This window comes from Aulonocara stuartgranti (assembly GCF_965226115.1).
Source record: "Aulonocara stuartgranti genome assembly, chromosome: 12".
Taxonomy (NCBI): domain Eukaryota; kingdom Metazoa; phylum Chordata; class Actinopteri; order Cichliformes; family Cichlidae; genus Aulonocara; species Aulonocara stuartgranti.
The window spans coordinates 35577430-35597909 of record NC_138948.1 but is presented as its reverse complement, the minus strand read 5'-3'; the positions used below and the strand labels follow the sequence as shown (position 1 = coordinate 35597909).

The following is a 20480-nucleotide window of genomic DNA, read 5'->3' as shown; positions in this document are numbered from 1 at the left end:
CTCGCTCTACCAAGCGTGTTCACATCACTCCCATCTTATATTCTTTACATTGGCTCCCAATAGAGTTTAGAATTCGCTTTAAAATTCTTGTTTTAACATACAGAGCACTGAATGGCTCCAGATTATTTATCCAAGCTTTTTATAAAATACACTGCTGCTCGTCATCTCCGCTCACAGACTCAGAGTGTGTTGGTTCCCGTACACGACTGAAGACAAAAGGGGACAGAGCCTTTCAGTCTGTTGCACCAAGGCTGTGGAACAGTTTACCACAATTACGTTTGCTTGACTCTGTGGATTCTTTTAAAAAGCAGTTAAAAACTTTTCTGTTCAAACAAGCCTTTTGTTGATCTACATATTTTATATTTTTTACATTATTTACATTTGATCTTTTACATTGTGTATAATGTCTGTTGATTGTATTGTTTATTTTAATACTTGTGTACAGCGCTTTGTGACTGTTTGTCTGTGAAAAGCGCTTAATAAATAAATTTTATTTACTTACTTACTATGGGACTTATGAGGGATTCAGAAACCTTAAATGTGCTATCTGTGGTTGTAGATACACAGTAGAGTAAATGTGTGCAAGGTTAAGAATTTGTAGCTCTTGACAAATAGTTTGAATCGAGGACTGCTTCCACTTATTTCTTGGCTAGCTTTGAGTTAGCATGCTATCTATACCGTCTGATGTTGTTTTAGCAGGATAATGCAGTTGTTTCTGTGCTGAACACAGTTTGCATTCTATCATCACACTCTTGTTCTTTCATGCAATAAAAAAAAATAAAGGTAATGTCGACATCTCCCCTCCTCAAAAGCTCTAAACCACTGCACCATTTCTCTCCTCCCTGCGTAAAAACTGAAATCAGCTGATTTTAGCGCAGGAAGAAAAAGGCATGCTTGTTTGATTTTTTTTCTTTCAATCCTTATGTTTTTGTTTGTTTGTTTGTTTTGTTTTGTTTTTTAAAGACCTAAACACTTTTCTCGGTAAAAACTGTACAGGTGCTACCCAGTCAATGCTTTTATTTTTAAAGGCGTTCCCGGAAGCGGTGGTAGTGATGGCAGCAGCTTTGACTCCGTAGCCGCGTGTCTCGGTGGTGGGATGAGAGAGAGAGAGCGTGAGTGAGAGACAACAGCGAGGACTGACTGGAGGGGGGAGGAGGAGTCTGTCCCAGCCTGCATCTGGCCCGCTCCCCTCTCTGTCACCCCGGGCCAAACCCGCCCAGCTCCTCTCACTCACTCTCCGCCTGTTTTCCCGCACGGCTCGGCCCGGACACACACACTGAGCACCCACTCACACACGGCGCGAGGACACGGAATGGAGACGGAAGGGAGCCAGAGCAGCCTGTCCACCGCGGACTCCCCGCATGACCCCTGGTAATGGAAGAAAACTTTGTTTTTTAAACTTTCTTTCGCACCTCTGATCACACATACACACACCTCTGAAACAAACCTGCTATCCTGCGAGAGGACTTCCACGCACACGCACAGCTCTCGCGTAAAATCAGAGGTGATTCTCCCTGATCATCCACCTTTAAAAAAAAAAAAAAAAAGCTCCACGGTTAAACTTTCCAGGTCTCAACTTTGTCATTTCTGAGGTGCCGCATTAATTTCACCGGAGGTTTTTAAAAAAGAAACGATGACTGTGTCGCCTAAATAGAAATATTTTCTCTGTTTTTCCGCAGCAAAATGTTCATAGGTGGACTCAGCTGGCAAACAACACAAGGTAAATCTTTTTTTTTTTTTTCCAACACTAGCTCTCCTGAAATGCCACCATGTCGTTAGAAATCCTGGCGTGGATCACAGGGAGCCAAACCAAACTTATTGGAAAAGCTGTGTTTGTTACGGTGTCTGTTGGGATGAACTCAGCTTGTTTTTATTTGTTGTCTCTTTTTTTTAGTTTTGAAGTGGCAAACACGCTCAGAATGAATGCCCCCATTCACATATACCATAGTGGATTCTTATAAGCTCATTAAAGGGGTGGTGGGGAGGTGTTAAATTCTTGAGATTGGAAATGATTTGTGATTTGAATTTTCTTTTGACACGTGAACACGTTTTATGTTTTGTCACTTTTAATCTAAAAATGCAGGAAGTTTGACGAAACAAATCTCAGCAGGCAAATCACCCCCCCCTCCCCCCAATCCCATCCCCTTTGGTTAACTTTTTGATATTAAAGTACTTATTGCTTGTTGACCACTTGTTTCCTGTGTCTTCTATCCTGCCTTGTTTGATTCCCAGAGGGTCTGAAGGAGTACTTCTGCAAGTATGGCGAGGTGAAGGAGTGTATGGTGATGCGAGATCCAGTTACTAAGCGCTCGAGGTGAGGGAGCTGTTCCCGGAGCTTGGAAGTTTGTCTGAATTTCTGCGATTTTCTCGCTCCTCGTAATGTGTCATATCAACATGTGTCAGTAATGCCTTCCCTCTCTCTCTCTCTCCCTCACTCCCCACCTCCCCCCACCCTGATGCCCACAGAGGGTTCGGATTCGTCACCTTTGTCGATCAGGCTGGCGTGGATAAAGTTTTGGCTCAAACCAGGCACGAGTTGGACTCCAAAACAGTGAGTTCTCTGTATTTACTTCCCACCACCGGATAATCCCATTGCTCACTGTTTGATTAGTGGATTTTCCAATAATCCGCTACAGAGGTGTAACATTGCTCCATTTTTGGTGTGTTTACGATCGTTCCACCATGTTGGTGTCGCTCGAGTCTGCCCGCCGCCACACCTTACACATGAACCTGTTCATCTCAAAGATGTTAGCGGAGACACATGGGAGGGGGGAAAAAGTGCTCTTTCTCTCCTCTCTCTCGCTCTCTTTAGACAAACAGGCAAAATGTTACCCAGTGTCAATTTCCATAGAAACAAGGGGGGGGCTGGACAGGGTTGAATTCACTGCCAATCTTTGATTTGGCCTCTAGGAAGAGGAAAGCAAGACTTTCCTTTCTGCTGTTGGTTTTTTTCCCCTTCTTCTCCTCCTGCCCCCAAGGGGTCGAATTGACCCCGAAAAAAAACTTTCTCAATGAAACGAGAAAATGCAACCTGAAACCATCAAGGTGTGAATGCGGCAACAATCAGACTCCCGTGAGCTTCCTGTTGATCACGGAAAAACTGTGAATGTAGCCTCGAGAAAGTCGCACATTCAGGCCTTTTTCACCTGTGTGAATTCTAACTTCAAATGTATTAATCGCCTGTGTTGCAGAGTGAGTGTGTGTGTGTGTGTGTGTGTGTGTGTCTTTGTCAGTAATGAATGTGGGCTGGCCTGGGAACAATGTGGCCCGTTGGTCGCCATAGGGACCGCTGCCCCCGCCTCTCTCCTCAGTGGGAGTGGTAATGGCTGCGGGTTAGTGACTGTATTGAAATGAGGGAAGCCTATTTCTTCTTTCCCCTCTTTTGTGCTCTGCACGATTCACCTTCTCTGGGAGATAAGTGGAGGTGTTGTAGAAGGAAATGGACGAGGAGAAAATGAAGAAGGGGAAAAAAATGGTTGTTCACTGTAGAAAGTTACAGAAATAAGACATTTCTGTTATTATGACTTCAAAAGTGACATTTTTGGAGGAGTGTGTTGGGGGTGTTTGATACAGAAGTTAAGCTGAATTCAGCTCTTCATAGTTTGTTGGTTTCCCAAGTGCCCGACTGCTATAGTGTCACTTGCAGGCACGACAGCTATGACAAGTAGCACCATCATGGTTGGACGCCACTAACTCACCATGGGGTTTGTTTCCATAGTGACCCCCCCCCCTTTCTTCACAGTTGAAGAATGGCTCTGTCACAAAAGAAAGAAGATAACAATGCACATCATTTACAATCATTTCTTGGATACCAGAAATCAGACTGCGCAAACAGTTGCAGGCGCAGAGAGAAGAGGTCATGACACCGACGGTTTATCCTTCAGATAAGCAACTTATTAAATTCATCGCTGGCTCCACCGATAATGATTCCTTGTCTTTAATTTGACACCCCCCCCCTCCACCGCAGCTCGTGCATCAGCGCAGCCTCACGGGCCGTGGAAGGGCCCCTTGTGGCTGGCACTTGGGTGTCGGTGGTGTTTTGGTAGGGGTGCCGTGGCAGCCTGTGTGTGTGTGTGTGGTGTGGAAAGGGCTCAGTGATCAGCCACAGGGGTTGGATGGTGAGTAGAGTAGCCCTTTTAGACCGCTGCTCACCCTGCCCCCTCTCCCCTCTCTCATGCAGACAGGTTATCCTGTTAGAGAGGGAGAGAGAAAAGTTCTCCAGTGGCAACAGAAAGAATGTGCCATGCTGTGACCGACTGAACCGCTCCAGCACTGGAATTAACGCAGCTTTGCTCGGCCGCGAGGCTGAGGAGCGAATACTGTGCTGCAGAGGAATTTATTGGTACTTATTGTGTTTGAAGGACAGATGCTGTCCGGTTTTGACCAGTGTGCTGCAGCAGGCCTTACTGTGATTTATGCAACTGCTGCTCTGCTAGCTGCCCCTCTGGGTGTCCTCCCGGCTTCCCACTGTCTGTAAAGTTAGTGACGGCCGAAGCAAAAGACACCTTTTGTAGGACAAAGTGTCCATTCAGCTGCAGCTCCAAGGTGCAACTGTGGAGAGTTTTACAACAAAGTCACACAGCCTTTTAGTTCGAGTTGCATTAGGGGTTATCCTACTCCCCCCTCCTGCTTAACCATTTCCATACTGAGATGAGTGGAAAGACTGAGGTGGTGGTGGGGGCAGGATAACCCCGTCTGTGATTACTGTGACTCTCCTAACTAATAGGATTGGAGTCAACAAGCTTGAGTTGTTCCTCTGAGATGTTGAGTGCGGCCCAATCGGTGCGTTGCTTTAAGTGCGTTCCCAGCTCAGGCTGTGACAGGCAGCACACTCGGCCAACTGTTGCATAGCTGGGATGTAGCCGGTCAAAGGGGATTACCCTGATTTCATAAACCTCTCTTGGAATTACGTTCAGCTTCTTCCCTGTTACCTTGAGTCCGGTGAGGTTAGACTCCTCTCTAAACTACACCTCTGAGGCCTCACATGTATTCATGATATTTCTGTCCCATATGTTTATGTTTGTTTGTTTGTTTTTTAAATATAAAAATCTCACGAGTGAATGTTTTTTAAATTAAAGCCGTCCCCCACCCAAAAAAACCCAACAAAACAAATTTTGTTTAGAGTCGTTAATCATTGAGAACAAGATGCCCCAGCCTCATAAAAGTCCAGTCAGTATGTATGTGCATTGGGAATTTCCCAGTAAAGTTCACTTCTTGCATGTAAGGTCAGTTTTTAAGTAAGTAGAAAGAAACGTTCAGCAGGTGAAAGCAAAGCTGGTCTCCTGTGTCACACTCTGAACACCTGAGGCAACGGGATGAGTCCGATAAACACGGCCACTTCATGTGCTTAATGTTCACAATTTCCTCACCACGGATGTGCCGTGTGCTGCCATGTGTTTGATTTTGTGTGTTTGTGTGTGTGTGTGTGTGTGTGTGTCTTGTTTGTTTGAATGTACACAGGAGTTTTGGACATCGGGAGGGTTGGTGACCGGAGGTGACTATCAGAGTAGTCTAGCCACCATAGAAACTAAACAGTAGACTCTGCATCTGATCCTCCAGTGTTAGCCTATAGTCTTCTCACTCTGCTCTCTAGAAAGAAAGTGAAATAAATAAATAAGAGACAGAAACTTGCGTTGGTGATGTCGACTCTCATTAGAAAACTCTGGTAAATGCACACGGTTTACCATAGAGGCTCTAGCTCTCTACTGTAGTTCAACTCTACCCTCTCATGGTTACGGACTAATCTTAGCGCTGTACTGTCTCACCATCTGTTAGTGTAACAGCAGTACAGTGTGGCGTAGTCTAGTTGTTCTCTAGCTCTATTAGACCGTATAGACTAATATAGAGGTCTCAAATTCCAATTTTACAGCCTGTCTATGATTGCATCTTCATGGTGTGGTTTGGCTCTCTCTCCAATCTTAACCTTGGTGACATTCGGGGGGTTAGTCCACATCAGTTTGGGTTTTTTTGTTGTTGTTGGTTTTTTGGGGTTGTATTAATCTGAAATGAGTTACTCAGTTAAAAAAAAGCACTTTTATTTTTCTGGAAGTAAAGATGACGGACTGCAGGGCAGACCAGCCAGACCACCTAAAGATCACACAGGTCGAATGGTTTCTATTGTTGTCATCGCTTGCGTCACAAGCAGGCCAAAATCGAACGAACAGACTTGGTGTGTCCGCTGTCAGCGCGATGTGATTGACAGCTCTTTGTCTTCCTCTCCTTCCTCGTTTTCTCCCGCTGTCTTTCTGACACACTTGACCTCCGTCTCCGGCTCTCCTTCCTCGCCGAGGTGAGGTGTGTTTGTGATTGTGGTGTCCGTGTGAGATTCCAGGAGATCACATGTCACATGGTGGTGACGAGAGAGGCCTGGGGTTCGCCGGACATTCCCAGGCATTCCACCTGCGCGAGCACGCTCACACACACACACACACGCACACACACACACACACACACACACACACACGCGCACATGCACGGAAATTTACACGATCGATCAAGCCAGAGATGCATGTGCCTGCACCACACAGGCAAATCCATGCAAAATAAAAAAAACACAAACTAGTAGCACACCCTCGCACACGCTGCACACTCACTGACAATGTGTGGCTTAAGCAGAAGAATGTAGAGCACGCACTCGCTTCGATTCAGTCGGCCTTTTCAGGCAGAGTTTTTTCCCGTTTTGTCTTGGTTGATGGAAAATGATCAACAATTTGTAAGTACTTTATTAAGAGACGCTCGCTGGAGTCTGGTACAGATTATTATACACTTGATCGTGCTGGAGGTGTGGCCAAAATAAGACGCAACCACTACATCAGTGTTGATACACGTAAACACGCACACTGGCATCACACACCTGGAAGACTCGACGCTTGAGTGGCCAAAGTCTGCATTCGGATTTCTGATTTAAAGAGAAATCTGTAGATTTTTCGTTGTGGTGTCGTCACGTTTTCTAGTACAGCGAGGCCCAAGTTTGATGTGAAAAACAGGTTTTTTAGACATCAGTGTTGTGTGGTATTAGTGAACACGTGCGCTAGGCATGACAGGATAACCTGGATGTGTTGTACCTTCTCTGCTGACTTGCTAAAGAATGAAAGATGAGGGTCTGATATCAGAATACACCAGGGCAAGGCGGCGGGTTATAGCAGCGCATCACTAACCAGGTCCTCTTTTCTCTATATCCTTTGTTTTAGATCGATCCAAAGGTCGCATTTCCTCGCAGAGCCCAGCCCAAGGTGAGTCGAGCGGCCTCCTCGCGCGTGTTTTCTGTCACGTATCTGGGACAGTGCCTCATAATGCTGATGTGAGCACAGGTTAACAAAACCTTTTAGACCCTCACCTGAATGTCGGTGTTACATTTCAAAGCAATGATGTTCATGTAAGTCAAATCAGAGCCAAGCGGAGCCTTATAATAATGAACAAAACAACTGTTTTCCTTTTGTTTGATGTACAATTTGTAGCTGTGCTTTGACAAATAGCTGGAATTTCAGTTTTACTGATCTTTTTCTTTTTAAAAATTTGCATTTACTGTTGTACTCCAAAGTCCCACCCTGACTTAAGTTGGTGTCCAGCGCTGTTCGAATGATTAGTCTAATTAATCAGTTGAAGTATATAAAATGAGTCGGCAATTCTGGCAATCAATTAGTTGTTTTAGGTCTTTAAAAAAAAAAAAAGGACCCAAAATTTGACAAGTCCAATCTCTGAATGTTTGATGGCTCAGTTTAGTAAAAAAAAAAAGTGGTTTTCCTTTTGGACTGCTGGGACAGATTAAAAACAGCAACAACACTGCCCATGTTTGTATTTTAGTGAGTCATTTGTAGTGTTATAGTTACAGAAATTGAACATTGAACAACAGTTTATTCTTTTGGTTTTCTCTCACTGACTGCTAAGAATAAATTTTATATATTCACTAATGGAAAGCCAGCAATACGTCATACAGCATCACTCACTCACTTCGCTCACTGGCATCAGACAAACTGCGAGGAAGTGAAACAAAAAAGCCCAAATAAATAATAACAGGTGTCCAATGCTTCCTGTGCACACGATTGGAGGAACGCAGGAAGTCCTGCTTTTTATTAAAAGATTTTGTGAATTGCTGGTCAGCGAATAACACACGAGAAGCCGAATCCTTAGCATGTGAATCTTTTAAAATCAGGGCTTTTTATTGTTTTGTTTTTTTTAAATCTTCACAGCTTGAGGACATCAAACTTAGAGGAGCAAAGTCATTCACAGCCTTTAAAACAGAGTGTTGCATTCTTGCTTAGTGTCATTACGGCTAGTCAGTCAGACACTTTCACATGTGGCCTGTGCTCTTGTAAAACCTGGCAGCAGTTTGTATTGTGTACTTAAACGGCCTAAAGAAAACATGTGGATGATAATTCTACCATTACACTTAATGACTTCATATGATCAGCTTTAGTGACACAGCTTTATAATCAAATGTAGCTCTCACTGAACTCCATGTGCATGCATTTCTAATGAAACTGGTTCATGAGTGCTGCCCTTTCTTTCCTCCTTCTTTTGTCCAGTTGGTCACTCGAACCAAGAAAATCTTTGTGGGAGGCCTGTCGGTGAACACGACTATCGAGGACGTCAAGCAGTACTTTGACCAGTTTGGGAAGGTGAGTGGTGGGTCCACGCGGTTTGGAATGAAACCAGCCAGTCCTTACGGACTTGCATAAGTTTGCCGGTGCAGAAACAAATCAGCAGCTCAGAAAAGCCGTAGTACCACATCCCACAAGCTCGGCAGGTTCAGATTCACAGCACATTCTCGGAGAAAAACTTCACTTTGAATCAAGCGACTTGACTGGGAGTGAAGGAGTTACTGGGGAGGAGGGCGAGAAAAAAAGGCTCGACGAGGACAGAAAAAAATAACGAGGCTAGGAGGCTCTGGGAGCAGCAGGCGAAGTTTAGGGGGACTGGAAGACGGAGCGAGGGGTGGGGGGGGAGTGGAGGAGGAGGTTGTGTGAGGAAGGGGGAGAAAAGTTTTGTAGTGAGTGTGTGGTGATGGAGAGGAAGGAGGAGGGATTATCAGAATCTGAATTAATCTGATGTAACAGCTGCTCCTACCCACAACCCCCTCCTGGCCCGTTACCGTGGTGACCCGGCTTGTCCATTGTCCCCAAGTAATTCTGCGGGTAAGGGGGTTTTGTTCTGCGGGAGGAGGGATGAGGCGGCGTTAGCATAAGTGTGTTGGTTGTGGAGAGTGGGGGGGGGGGGTCCAACTCACGGGTTTGGGAGCAATAAATAGAAGTTGAGTTGTTGTAAAAAAGCTTGTAAACTTGGCGCTCTTCCTTCAGTTTCTTACGTCGGTGTTTTTAAAAATTAGGTTTGAAAACTTTTTTTTTTTAAAGATGTTTTGTGTTTTGCAAGATTCTGAAAGGCGTGGGGGCCGAAAAATAGACCGTGGGCTGACAAAGGCATCGTCAAGGGAGGGAGGGCCTTACTGAGGGAGGTTTGCAGAGGGGTAAGAGAGGGAACTGGGTCAAAATGGGGTATGTGTGAGTGCTGATCGGTGGTGGTGGCGGGGGGGGGACCATTATACTGCTGTATAAAGCTGGGTAAATATTTTGCTAGTTTGTTCTGAAGTTATCTGCATACTGGTGGTTTCTGGATTAATTACAATCCAGTGTGTCTTCTGATATGAAACTGACCGCATGTAATACGTGTGGTTTACATTCACACACTCGGTTCTTTCAGTTTTTCGGGGATCTTGTGCAAAGTTATCATTCAGACTTTTTTGTCCAGCAGATTTCAGTCTGCACCTCAAGCCCTTTAAAATGTTTTAAAAGCAAAGATGCAAAGACTCGGTCTGAGGTGCTGCGTTTCTGACCGCGCGTTGCTTCATTTCCAGTGCCGAAAGGTTTGGCCTCGAGTTCCTCTGTTGCTCCCTCCTCAATCATAGCGTCTAGATGAATTTTTGCCGAGAGATATATCCAGGGATGGACGGTGAAATGCAGGCTTCAGCCATCCATGGAAGTTCCTGATTAGACTGCCTCACTGGACCTTTTGTGTCCCGTCCTGGTGAGGACAAAGGAGTGTGGAGAGGGATGGGCAGGGGATAACAGGGAAGATGAGAGGTGGGGGGGAAGGATGAGGGGGAATATTGTTTGGCAGTACTCTGTGAAAATGCTCAGTGTTTGAAATATTGTGCGGTTAATTCTGTTCCCGCCATTAAATATTGTTTTGATCTTCTTCATAGCATCCCAAAGGCCGACATGTGCGGTTTGAGCCCACGTCGGGTTTCTGTTTGCTTTAGTCTGATCATCAATCACTTGCGCCAGTCTGCACGCCGACCCTTTCCTCTGCTTGACTTTGTAGTAACTTTGGGCCGTTTCTCCCACTGGTGTCCAGAATAAAGGCTGGTTTTTTGTTTTTTTTTGTGCAGAGATGGAGACTTGTAGGCAGTGAGTAAATGTCAGGCTGGAAGTAAGCAGTGACTTGAGAGGCACACTGACACTCCTCACTCACCTTTGACCTTTCTGTAGGCAAATTGCCCTTGTGGGTTCTCACACACACATACACAGACACTGGGCAAGGACTGACACTCCAATGTCACTATGACAAATTACTCTGTGGACTGTCTCCAGTAAACTTATTATAGACCGAGAGCACAGATTTACTTACCAAATGTTTTTGTGGAGCTCTGAAGTATAAACATGTCAGAAGAGACTAAAAGCGAGAGAAATAAAAGCAGAGACTGAGCTAAAGAGTAGGTCAACTTTGACAAAAGAAGCTGTGTGTGTGTGTGTGTGTGTGTGTGTGTGTGTGTGTGTGTGTGTGTGTGTGTGTGTGTGTGTGTGTGTGTGTCGAACAGACACCTGTGTCTTTGCTCTATAAAGGGAGGCCGGGCCAGAGGGAGAGGTCAAAGGGAGAAGAGGAGGAGGAATTATGGCTGACTGTGCCAACAAACAAAGCCTCCAGGCCTCTTTGTTCTCCCTCTCCCTCTCCCTTTGTCTCCTCTTTTTCCTCCCTTTCCACTTTGACCCACTCTTTTTTCCTTTTTTCCCCTTTCTCCCTCTTACAGGACTCTCTGTGCTCTCTTTCACCACATCTCCACCTGTCGCTATTCCTCTCACTATCAGCTCTCCCCTCTCATCGAGTCGCCACCTGCCCGATGGATTCACCTTTCTGCTTGTGACTCGCTACTTTTTCGTGTGTGTGTGTGTGTCGGTGTTTCTCTCTTTGCAGTGCTCTTTGTGTCATTGGCACTCTCCCATCATTCATAAGGCATATTTGATGTTGGGCTTGAACTTTCCTTTCTTTTTCTTTTTCCCCCTTTTTTTTCTTATAAGGACTTTTTGTACAGTTGCCATGGTTATATCAAACTCTGGAGGGGGTCAGAGGGTGGGTGGTTTATTAGCTCTCTGTAAGAAGGAGCTAACGCAGCTTCCAACTTTTTGTATCGCCTGTTATGTACGTGAGCTTGTTGTGGAGTTTTTCAACATATCTTCCTGTTTTTGCCCCCTCGGCCTCCTCTTTGTAACCTGTCGCTCGTCTGCAGCCCTCCCTCTGCCTCCCCCCTCCCCTCCTCCCGCTTTCTGTCCATCTGTTGCTGAGCCTCCCTGCAGAACTTGAGAAGGGCTGAGGTCAGGCAATATGCCGCGTGGTGAGAGAGAGAAAGAGAGAGAGAGAGCTCTGAGTAAAAAACTGTGTTGTTTGTCTCCCCTCAGGTCGACGATGCCATGCTCATGTTCGACAAGACCACCAACAGACACAGAGGTGAGATGGACTGACCCCGCCTTCCCTCAACTCTTCCTCGTTTTTTTTCCTCTACTGTTCCCCCACCCATTTCTGGTTGTCTATTGATCCCTCTCCAACCCCTCCACACCCCCCATCGTCCTCCTTCCTGTGGGCTGAGCTGCAAGGAGACGAACGGGGCTAGTCTAATTAGCCAGTCCGTTAATCGGGATCAGGATAAAGCCTCCTTAAGCACCTCCTCCCCACCCTGGGATTGATCGATTATGACAGCCTACCAGCTTTGCCCGGGCCTTCTGGCCAGGAAGGGAGGGAGGGAAGGAAGGATGAGTGCAGAAAAAGGAGCATTGAAAGAAGGAGGGGGGCAATGTGTTAAGCGGCTATTACACCACTAATTACTCCACACTATTTAGCTGTACTACTGTACAGAAAGGCCTATTGTCTAGTTCCAGCGTGTTGTGTGAATTATTACGATCTACTGTTTTTTAACTTACAAACTTGCCTTCTGCTCGTCAGGATTTGGCTTTGTAACATTTGAGAATGAAGACGTGGTGGAGAAAGTGTGCGAGATCCACTTCCACGAGATCAACAATAAAATGGTACGAGGGCTCGATTTGCCACTCTTGCATCAGCACAACATAGAAACTAAGGTGTGATCATTCTCCTCTCTTCTGGAAAACAGGTGGAGTGCAAGAAAGCGCAGCCCAAGGAGGTGATGTCCCCCACCGGCTCGGCCAGGGGGCGCTCTCGGGTGATGCCGTATGGGATGGACGCCTTCATGCTGGGCATCGGTATGCTGGGTAAGTTGGCATCGATCAGGACAGGAAGGATGTGGCGGCGCACATGAACCCAACGGTAACTGCTCCAGCATTAAAGGCCCAGCTTCCTCAAAGGTCACGCGGCGCCTCGCTGGGAGAAGGCTGACCACTGCAGCCGGCTGCTCGCTTCAGCTTATAACTCTCCCCCAAGCAGCTCATAAAAGCTGTGACCTCTGTGGCGCTTTAATACATGTGTTAACTTTACATATTAAAGCTTGAATACCACACTTGTGTACAGTTTAGAAAGTCACAGGGGGTACAGTAAAGGAGCGCAATAACGTGGCTGAAATACACTTATATTTATGCAACCAAATAGCACCTTTTAATCCCTTCTTTTAAAAACTGTTTCCTCTGATTTGTAGCACCTGTAGTCACGTTTTTGTGGACTGGAGCTAAAGCCAGCATCCCTGTAACTTCACCAGCTGGGGTGGATCCTCACACAGCTAAAGACAATATTTTCCAGTGGTTTTTCCAGTCGATCCTTGGGTTGTAAAATGAGTGAAATGGCCCTTTGAAAAAAAAGGTCTCAAATAGGGCTGAACGATTATGGAAAATAATCTAATTGCGATTTTTTTGCCCCAATATTGCGATTGCGATGCGATATGTGATTATTTTTTAAGGTATTTGTCTTCTGTATTATTAAACAAAGACAAGCAATACATCATATAGTATGGCCAATACTATATTACATTAATTTTAAACTGTTCTTTCCTGGAAGACAGACCTCTGTTATGATGACATGAGGTGATGCATGAATTGATGACTGACATTTTTATTTAACTTCTTCAATCACAACAGTATATTTGAACATACACAATAGTTTATTTTTAGCTTACAAACATCTGAGCATAAAGTGCTGACAAGGAACCCTGGTGTAAACATTAAAATGAAAGTCAGTACAATGTGCAGATTGCAGAAATATACATAAAAAAAATCAGTGGCTTTACCACACTCAGTTTTTCGACATCTGTGAACTACTAGACAGTCATTCAATTAAAAAATAATATTAAATAAATAAAACTAATAAATAAAAAATACACACATCTTACTGATCTCTGCAGTCAGTAACATTACACATAAAGTGCAAACATAATAGCAATTGTATAAACACACACACAAACACGCCTTTAAAGTTTAAAGGCGTGAAATTGGACGGTCTAGTTCTGATTAGCGTCACCGCTGTCTCGGTGGAGTTTAATAAACTCGGCCGTCTGCTTCTTGCTATCTAAAATATAACCAGACACTGGTGTAAATTCTCGACTGTCTCATACTTCTGTTTAATAAGTTTTCTGTTTGACGTTTAGTCAGCTGTGTGAAAACCAAGGAGGAACCCACCCGGGGGATTAATAAAGTTTTATTTTATCTAATCTAATAACTTTAATCTCAGCCAAACCGATTTACTCACGAACAAACAAAACACTGAAAAAAGCCCAACAATAACATTTTTAGGTTGTCTAAGTGACTTATATATTACGTTTAACCCGAGCAGCGAAACTCCGCGGTGATCTGAAAATGATGTGCCGGGAGTTGTGCCGTTCTCGGCCGCATCAGTAACCCTCGAGCTCCCGGCTAGCTGTCGAGCTGGTGGGTAGCAGACGCCTCTGAAAACGTCGAAGCACTTTTGCAAATATGGGATATCTTGATAAACCGAGCAGATATTTGATGTTTACACAACTACTTTCTCGCCTGAAAATATGTTAAAAGTTTATTTTGTGACCCAGAAAGATTAGTATGAGTAATTTTAAAACTTAGTAGCGGCCGCCATTGCTGGAAACTGGAGTTTGGCTGGGCCGCGCTATGAATTCTGGGATATGGTAGTAATTTGGACAGCCTTCGGCGCGTCGCTGTGACGTAATCGGTCTACAAATGCGGCCTCAGGAGGATGCAGCCCATGAATTGTATAATATAATCGCAGTATAATCGCAGCCTTTGCGGTTAGAAAATTGCACTTGATCATGTCGCGATATTATCGCAAATGCGATATATCGTTCAGCCCTAGTCTCAAACCTCCATTACTGTGAACATTATCCTCTACAATACACCCTTTACCCTTGTACTGACAACCACGCTGGTGCTACCACCTGCTGTTCAATCTGAGAACTACTTTCTTCAGTTTCAGTTCTTTAATTATCCAGTGCATAGAAAGGATTTGGTGGCAAATTCTTTCTCTGAGGTGAGGATTTAAAAAAATGTTTACATTACTTTTGTTATCCTGTTGCGCTAATGCTGGGTAACATTATTGTTATTCCCCTGAATGTTCTCCTGAGGTAGGTTCTTCAGGTGTCAGCTTGCATTACAAAGAAATTCCCTGAGTAATGAGCACCGCTGAGAGTGTAAGTGAAGACAATGACAGAAATCCGCCCAGTCCCGTCCTTGCGAGGAAATCCAGATCACAGGTGTAGGATATCACACACCTGCATGTCACGGATTGTACAAAGCTTCACTGTTAGGGGGCAGCAAAACAGCACACACGCATGCATTCCTGTTTATCTATTTCGTGTTCAGTATTTCACCACATGTGTAATTGTCCTCACTCGGGATACATCCCATGTACGCCTCAGTTCGCATATTAACGCCAGTTTTCTTCCCACAGGTTATCCAGGCTTTCAGACTGCCACCTACACCAGTCGGAGCTATGCTGGCATCACTCCTGGATACACCTACCAGTTTCCTGGTAATCGCAATATACTTTATGCTCCTTGTACCCTAAGGACTATTCTTTTTAAAATCCTATTTCTGGGAATAAAGATACAGCCATCTTTAGTCGATGTGCATCCTTTGGAAGTGCCTGGTGCCCACTAAAACGACTCTTTCTAAGACTGTGGCTCAGGGTCATGTTTAATAAAACAAAGAATGGACACATCAGGTAAATAATCCGAACTGATTTGCACAGTTTGCTCCCAGCAGCCTTCTGCTGGAGGGAATTTCACACAAAGGTCCCAGTTTGTGTGAAATCGCACGTTCCACAGGATGTATTGAATAATGAGGTGGAGTGTTGTGTCAGTGAGTCAACTGAATGAAGTCAGTAGCTGGAGTAGTGTCACGTTGAACAGCCAGTAGACACACTGTCACAAATACAAACATGTTTCCATGGAAGCATATAAAACACAGTGAGTGCAAATGGCTGCTTGTAAATATCAGGGAGTGGAATTGCATCTGCTTTGCTTGAGTGTGTGTGTGCATGCATGCTAGCATGACATTGAACTTTAGTGATGTGGAAACGATTCCAGTAAAAGAAAATGCGACGCTTTCTTCTGAATGATTTGAAATGATCAGCCTGGACGACCAAACTGTAACTCTTGCTCTATTGTTTTGCTGTCTCAGCAGGATGACTGTGTGTCATTTAACTCCACTTCTTAGACTGTAAAACATCTTTCCGTCCTTTAAGTACACGCACCTGCCCTGTGCGTGTACTTCCTCTCACCTGTGATTTGCCCCTCCCCTTGGCTTTGTGTGTGTTGTCCTTGCTGGCAGTGGTGGTGTGTGTCTCAACAGCACTCTGATGTTTCTGTTTTAGAGTTCCACTTAGAGAGGACTCCCCTTCTGACTTCACCCCACCCCCCTGAGCTCACAGGTCAGTCAGTCCCTCCTCTGGACTTTACAAGCAGCACGTTGTCAGTCTGCTACACGCCCACAATAGCACCAACACATGATCACTCTTTGGTTTGCATGTTTGTGTTTGTCGGTCCTCCTTGGTTTCTAGCTGTAGGCTGATTGCTGACAGTAATGGGGGAAGAAGTAGGTGTTTGGTTTAAAGGGCTCCTCTGGTGACCTCAATGGACCCTGTTTTAAGTTAAATGATCCTAGAATCTGCAGTTCTTTATTGAAAGTTGTTAGCTTCCTTTTACATCTAACATTTGCTCTATCATATGTTTTAACTTAATCTTTTCTTCTCTGCCTTTTTTAGCCATTCCTCTCACGGCATATGGACCAATGGCAGCTGCGGCAGCAGCGGCAGTAGTCAGAGGTACCAAATGACATTAAACACAACATCCATCATCTGGTCAAAATACTATTCTCACCATCCTCAGCTGCACTTATCATCAATTTGAAAAAATATCAGCAATCAAATTATTATCAAGTTTTAGTCTAAACTGCAAGTGTCAGTGTGGGCATAAGTGGTGAATCACCTGATTGTTAATGCTAATCAATGAACCGTGCTGCTAGTGTGTCTAAAAATGAGATTTTTCTCATCCAGTGTGAGACAGAGAAATTACTTTCTCTCCCTGCAGGTTAGAAGATTTACATTTTAATCTGTGTTAAGTCCTCTTCATTAATCTAACCTCCGCTCGCTTAACCTTGGCACTAAAATGATAGTTGAGACAGGTTGATGTCTCCGTTATTGTGACGTCAGTCATTATTTTTTACTTTCAGGCTCCACCCCGTCTCGTTCTGCTGGATTTTTAGGTACAAGCAGCCCAGGTCCAATGGCAGACCTTTATGGAACAGCCAGTCAGGAATCGGCCGTCAGCAGTTACCTCAGCGCTGCAAGCCCTGCACCAAGCACTGGATTCAGCCATAGTCTGGGGGTAAGTTACTGTTGCCATTAATTATGTGTTCCAGTTTTTGATTTGAGTCGTGTCTGACCCTTAGTATCACTAAAGCTGTAACTTCTGTCTGTTACATCAAGTCTGTTGGTCCTCATTTAAAAAAAAAAAAAAAAAAATCACATTTAAGCTATTTTCCCGGTGAAGGCAGGTAGCATCTGCAACGCTTACTTTAACACTGGTACATCACTGCATTATCCTACAGTTTGTCTTCTAATATTTTAATTATCATAATAATTTAGGCTGAGATATTATGTAAAAGGTCAATATCACACTCTTGTCTGTCCATTAAATACAGAAACTGTATATAGAAGATGGGCATAGCATCCGTGTCTAAAAACCGGTTCATCTGACTGATTTATCTGCGGGCCAGTATTGTTGGCCAATATTAGCTATTTGCTAATTTATCTGTATCTGCATTTATAATGGCTGATAAATGAGTTGTGTGGTTGCATAGTCTGGCCACCAGAGAGAAATGCAAATTTCCTTTATGTAATACGCATTTGGGACCCCACAAATACAACAACCAGCTGATCCAAGAAGAGTCGGGCAGGGCGCATAACAAATGCTAGGTTATTCTGTTTGGGTTTTGTGTATCCAAGAGGGAGAAAATGGTCTCTACATCCTGATATAAGTGGCACAGTGGTTAGCGGTTAGCTGTTGCCACACAGCAAGAAATCCACAACAAAAATAACATCTTGATATCGGTCTTAAAAGTCCAATATTGGCCCCGCTCTACTGAAGTCAATGTGCAAGTGCCTTAAATCCACATTCCCAGTAAAAGCAAGCGGGGCATGACTCCTGTGTCACTTTAGTGTATATTTTGCTTTTGCTGTAAGTTAATTTAGTGAATTATGATCAGGGTCAGAAACGAGTGTAAAGCAGGCTCCACTCATTAACTAATGATTTGCGATTGACAACCTTTTACCCAAAGCTAAGTCTGTCATGGCTAAAAGGTTCATCTTGAGGCTTAAAAGTGGTACTAATGAGTGACATCATGGATGCTGCTTCCATCTTTTGTATACAGTCTATAAGGCTGTATATATCACCATGCTAGCTTAGCTTGAGACTGGAAACAGTACTTCTAAACAGCAATTCACATTAAAAATGTTATTTTTTTTTATACAAAAGTGTTTTTTAAACAGTTTTCATTGAAGCAATCAAAAATAGTTTAGACATGCTGGTTAGCGATGGTGGTTTCTGGTTTTAGTCTTTGTGCTAAGCTAACTGTGGGAATTGCTTCCTGTTGAATGGACAGATGCAGGAGTGGTATTATCTGATCTTATTTGCCATTGCAAGAATGCAAATAAGTGTTTTTCTTAAAATGTTGAGTGATTAAATGAACTTGTTGAGTGAACATCACAAGAATAAACATTAGAAGCAGATTCAGCAACTCTACAATTTGGTGTTTAAAAAAAATTAATCTGGCCCTCATTTAACAGCTTATTTTGGTGTGTGTACATTTCCAACTCCAGTTATTACCACCTTTAGCCCAAGATGGCAAAAGTAGTCAGCGTAGCTCTTAGGCTATATGAAATCATACTGACCTTGCATGCTTGCTCCCACAGGGCCCTTTGATTGCCACGGCCTTCACTAACGGGTATCACTGAGAGTGTGAGTCAGTCCTCCTGCTAGCTGTCATCCTTTAAGTGTAACACATACGAGTGCTTCGTGCTGCCTAACCTGTGAGTAATCCCGCCGGTTTGTGTGTCAGTGCAGAGCTGTAGACTGAGAGCTGGAAGGAGTTGAAGCTGCTTTGGAGCTGATCTGGCCTGTCTCTGTCCAGTCCACGTCTCCGGCTGGGGTGGCCTAACCTGTAGCCAACCTGCCCTGGTGTCAGCTACATCCAGTTGACTCTACAGACACCACACTAAACTCCACCACAATTTTATTTTTTTTTGGGGGGGGACTTAAAAGAAAAAAAAAAAAAACCTTCTCAAAAAGAGCAAAAACGTTTATCACTACATGTAATAGCAACACATTCAGATGCTGTATTTCTTTGTGTTTTTCCTCTGATATGTTTTTGTGATGGCTGTGTTATTTCATGATCTGTTTTGGCTGTGATTCATTGGTTCCTTTGGAGTTTAATCTCCAGGTGATGGCTGTTTGAAGGTCAGGAGATGTAAAATGTACTGGAAAGCTGTATATTTGTCACTAGTTCATACTGAATTTTAACATTGGGGATTAATACTTTTTCTCAAATGTGTCACAAAGTGTATATCTTGGTAGTTTTTTTTTGTTTTGTTTTTTAACAATGACTCGTTACTAATAATGGTCAGACGACAAAGGTCATTAGTCTCTGTTACGTAATAGGCCTTCATGAGGTGTACAATTTTGTAAAATTTTGTAAATACGGCTGGTTAGCGGGTGAGAGGGTTCTGCAAAATTTGCGTCAGGGAGGCGGGAGTGTTTTGGCGAAATGGTACGATCTCTTTTATCAATCTTGACTGATAGTTTCACATGAAGGTCGAGAACATTTCAGTTTGTCTGTCTGTTACTGTATTTCTCTCCAGGCGTTTATAAATGATGCGTCACGTGAGTCTTACGACATTGAGGAGCAGCGTCAGAGTTTTACTTGAGCGGGTGAGGGGCTGCGTACTGAGCGACACTTGCTACTGTTCGGAGACGAGGGGTGTGGAAGCACTCCTGTTGGGAGAGGAAAAACACGACTTCTTACTTTATCATATTGTTGTTTTAACTGTGATTTTTAAATACGTGATGATTGTGAGGGCAAATGAAGGACTGTTACGATGGAGCAGTCGTGCACAGTTTGCGTTCTGACTGATTTCCTCTGCAAGATGAGTTGATATTTGTGTGTCATTTGGTCTTATTCACATTGGTTTCCAATGTGCCATGTTTTGTTTTGTTTTTTTGTTGTTGTTTTTTTTTGGGGGGGGGGTACCTCTGCTGCAAATGTGAAATTTTAATCTGACCCTTTTTTTTAATTATTATTATTATTACATTAACATTGATATAAAAGTGTGGGTGGTTGAACCTTTTAGAAAGGTGGGGTCTTATTAACTCTTGTTTACCTGTCATACCCACCCCACAGCCATCCATCGCTGCATATCCACTGGAGGTCACAGACTGGAGCAATGTGACTTATTTCTTTTGTTTTGTTTTTAGACCAAAACACTTATTTTCAGAGCTACTAGGATTTTGCACTGGCCGGACACGATAAAATAAAAAAGCACTCCCCATCTACAAAATACCAGGTTTTTAAACATTTTGATACACTCGCTCTGTCTGCTGCGAGCTACCATGGTATTTCAAACTCTGATGCTGATTTCACTGCATTATAACAATCTTGTCAACACTGTAACATTTTCTGATTTTCATTTTTCTCGTGTTTATTCCTTTGGAGGAAAGCAAAACTTTTTAACTTTTATTCCTAATAAATTATTTTAAAACATTCCACTTT

The 20480-nt window shown here is 43.8% G+C and overlaps 2 protein-coding genes across 4 annotated transcripts in view; one reads left to right on the top strand and one right to left on the bottom strand.

Annotated features, from left to right (window-relative positions):
• The window catches only part of pop5 (POP5 homolog, ribonuclease P/MRP subunit), an 88212-nt gene that overhangs the window by 28077 nt on the left and 39655 nt on the right, over positions 1 to 20480 (bottom strand). The gene's annotated exons all lie outside the window — the stretch shown is intronic.
• Positions 1072 to 20476, top strand: msi1b (musashi RNA binding protein 1b). 3 transcript variants are annotated; one of them, XM_082553341.1, is made up of 15 exons: positions 1072 to 1371; positions 1680 to 1720; positions 2233 to 2314; positions 2467 to 2551; positions 7191 to 7232; positions 8526 to 8618; positions 11670 to 11718; positions 12211 to 12293; positions 12377 to 12494; positions 15106 to 15186; positions 16030 to 16086; positions 16420 to 16479; positions 16887 to 17041; positions 18628 to 18673; positions 18779 to 20476. In XM_082553341.1, exons 1-14 carry the CDS (start codon positions 1313 to 1315, stop codon positions 18667 to 18669), a joined length of 1047 nt encoding a protein of 348 aa, XP_082409467.1. In that variant the 5' UTR covers positions 1072 to 1312; the 3' UTR covers positions 18670 to 18673; positions 18779 to 20476. The 3 variants fall into 3 exon arrangements, with proteins under 3 accessions (XP_082409467.1, XP_082409466.1, XP_082409468.1); XM_082553340.1 differs by having other exon boundaries at positions 1073 to 1371; positions 18774 to 20476; XM_082553342.1 differs by lacking the exon at positions 16030 to 16086 and having other exon boundaries at positions 1073 to 1371; positions 18774 to 20476.

Bases quoted from the DNA above. Each gene is read 5' to 3' on its own strand.
- msi1b (XM_082553341.1), top strand. From the start codon at position 1,313: ATGGAGACGGAAGGGAGCCAGAGCAGCCTGTCCACCGCGGACTCCCCG. The intron at 2,315-2,466 runs GTGAGGGAGCTG...TGATGCCCACAG, and splicing joins CCAGTTACTAAGCGCTCGAG to AGGGTTCGGATTCGTCACCT. The intron at 11,719-12,210 runs GTGAGATGGACT...TCTGCTCGTCAG, and splicing joins GACCACCAACAGACACAGAG to GATTTGGCTTTGTAACATTT.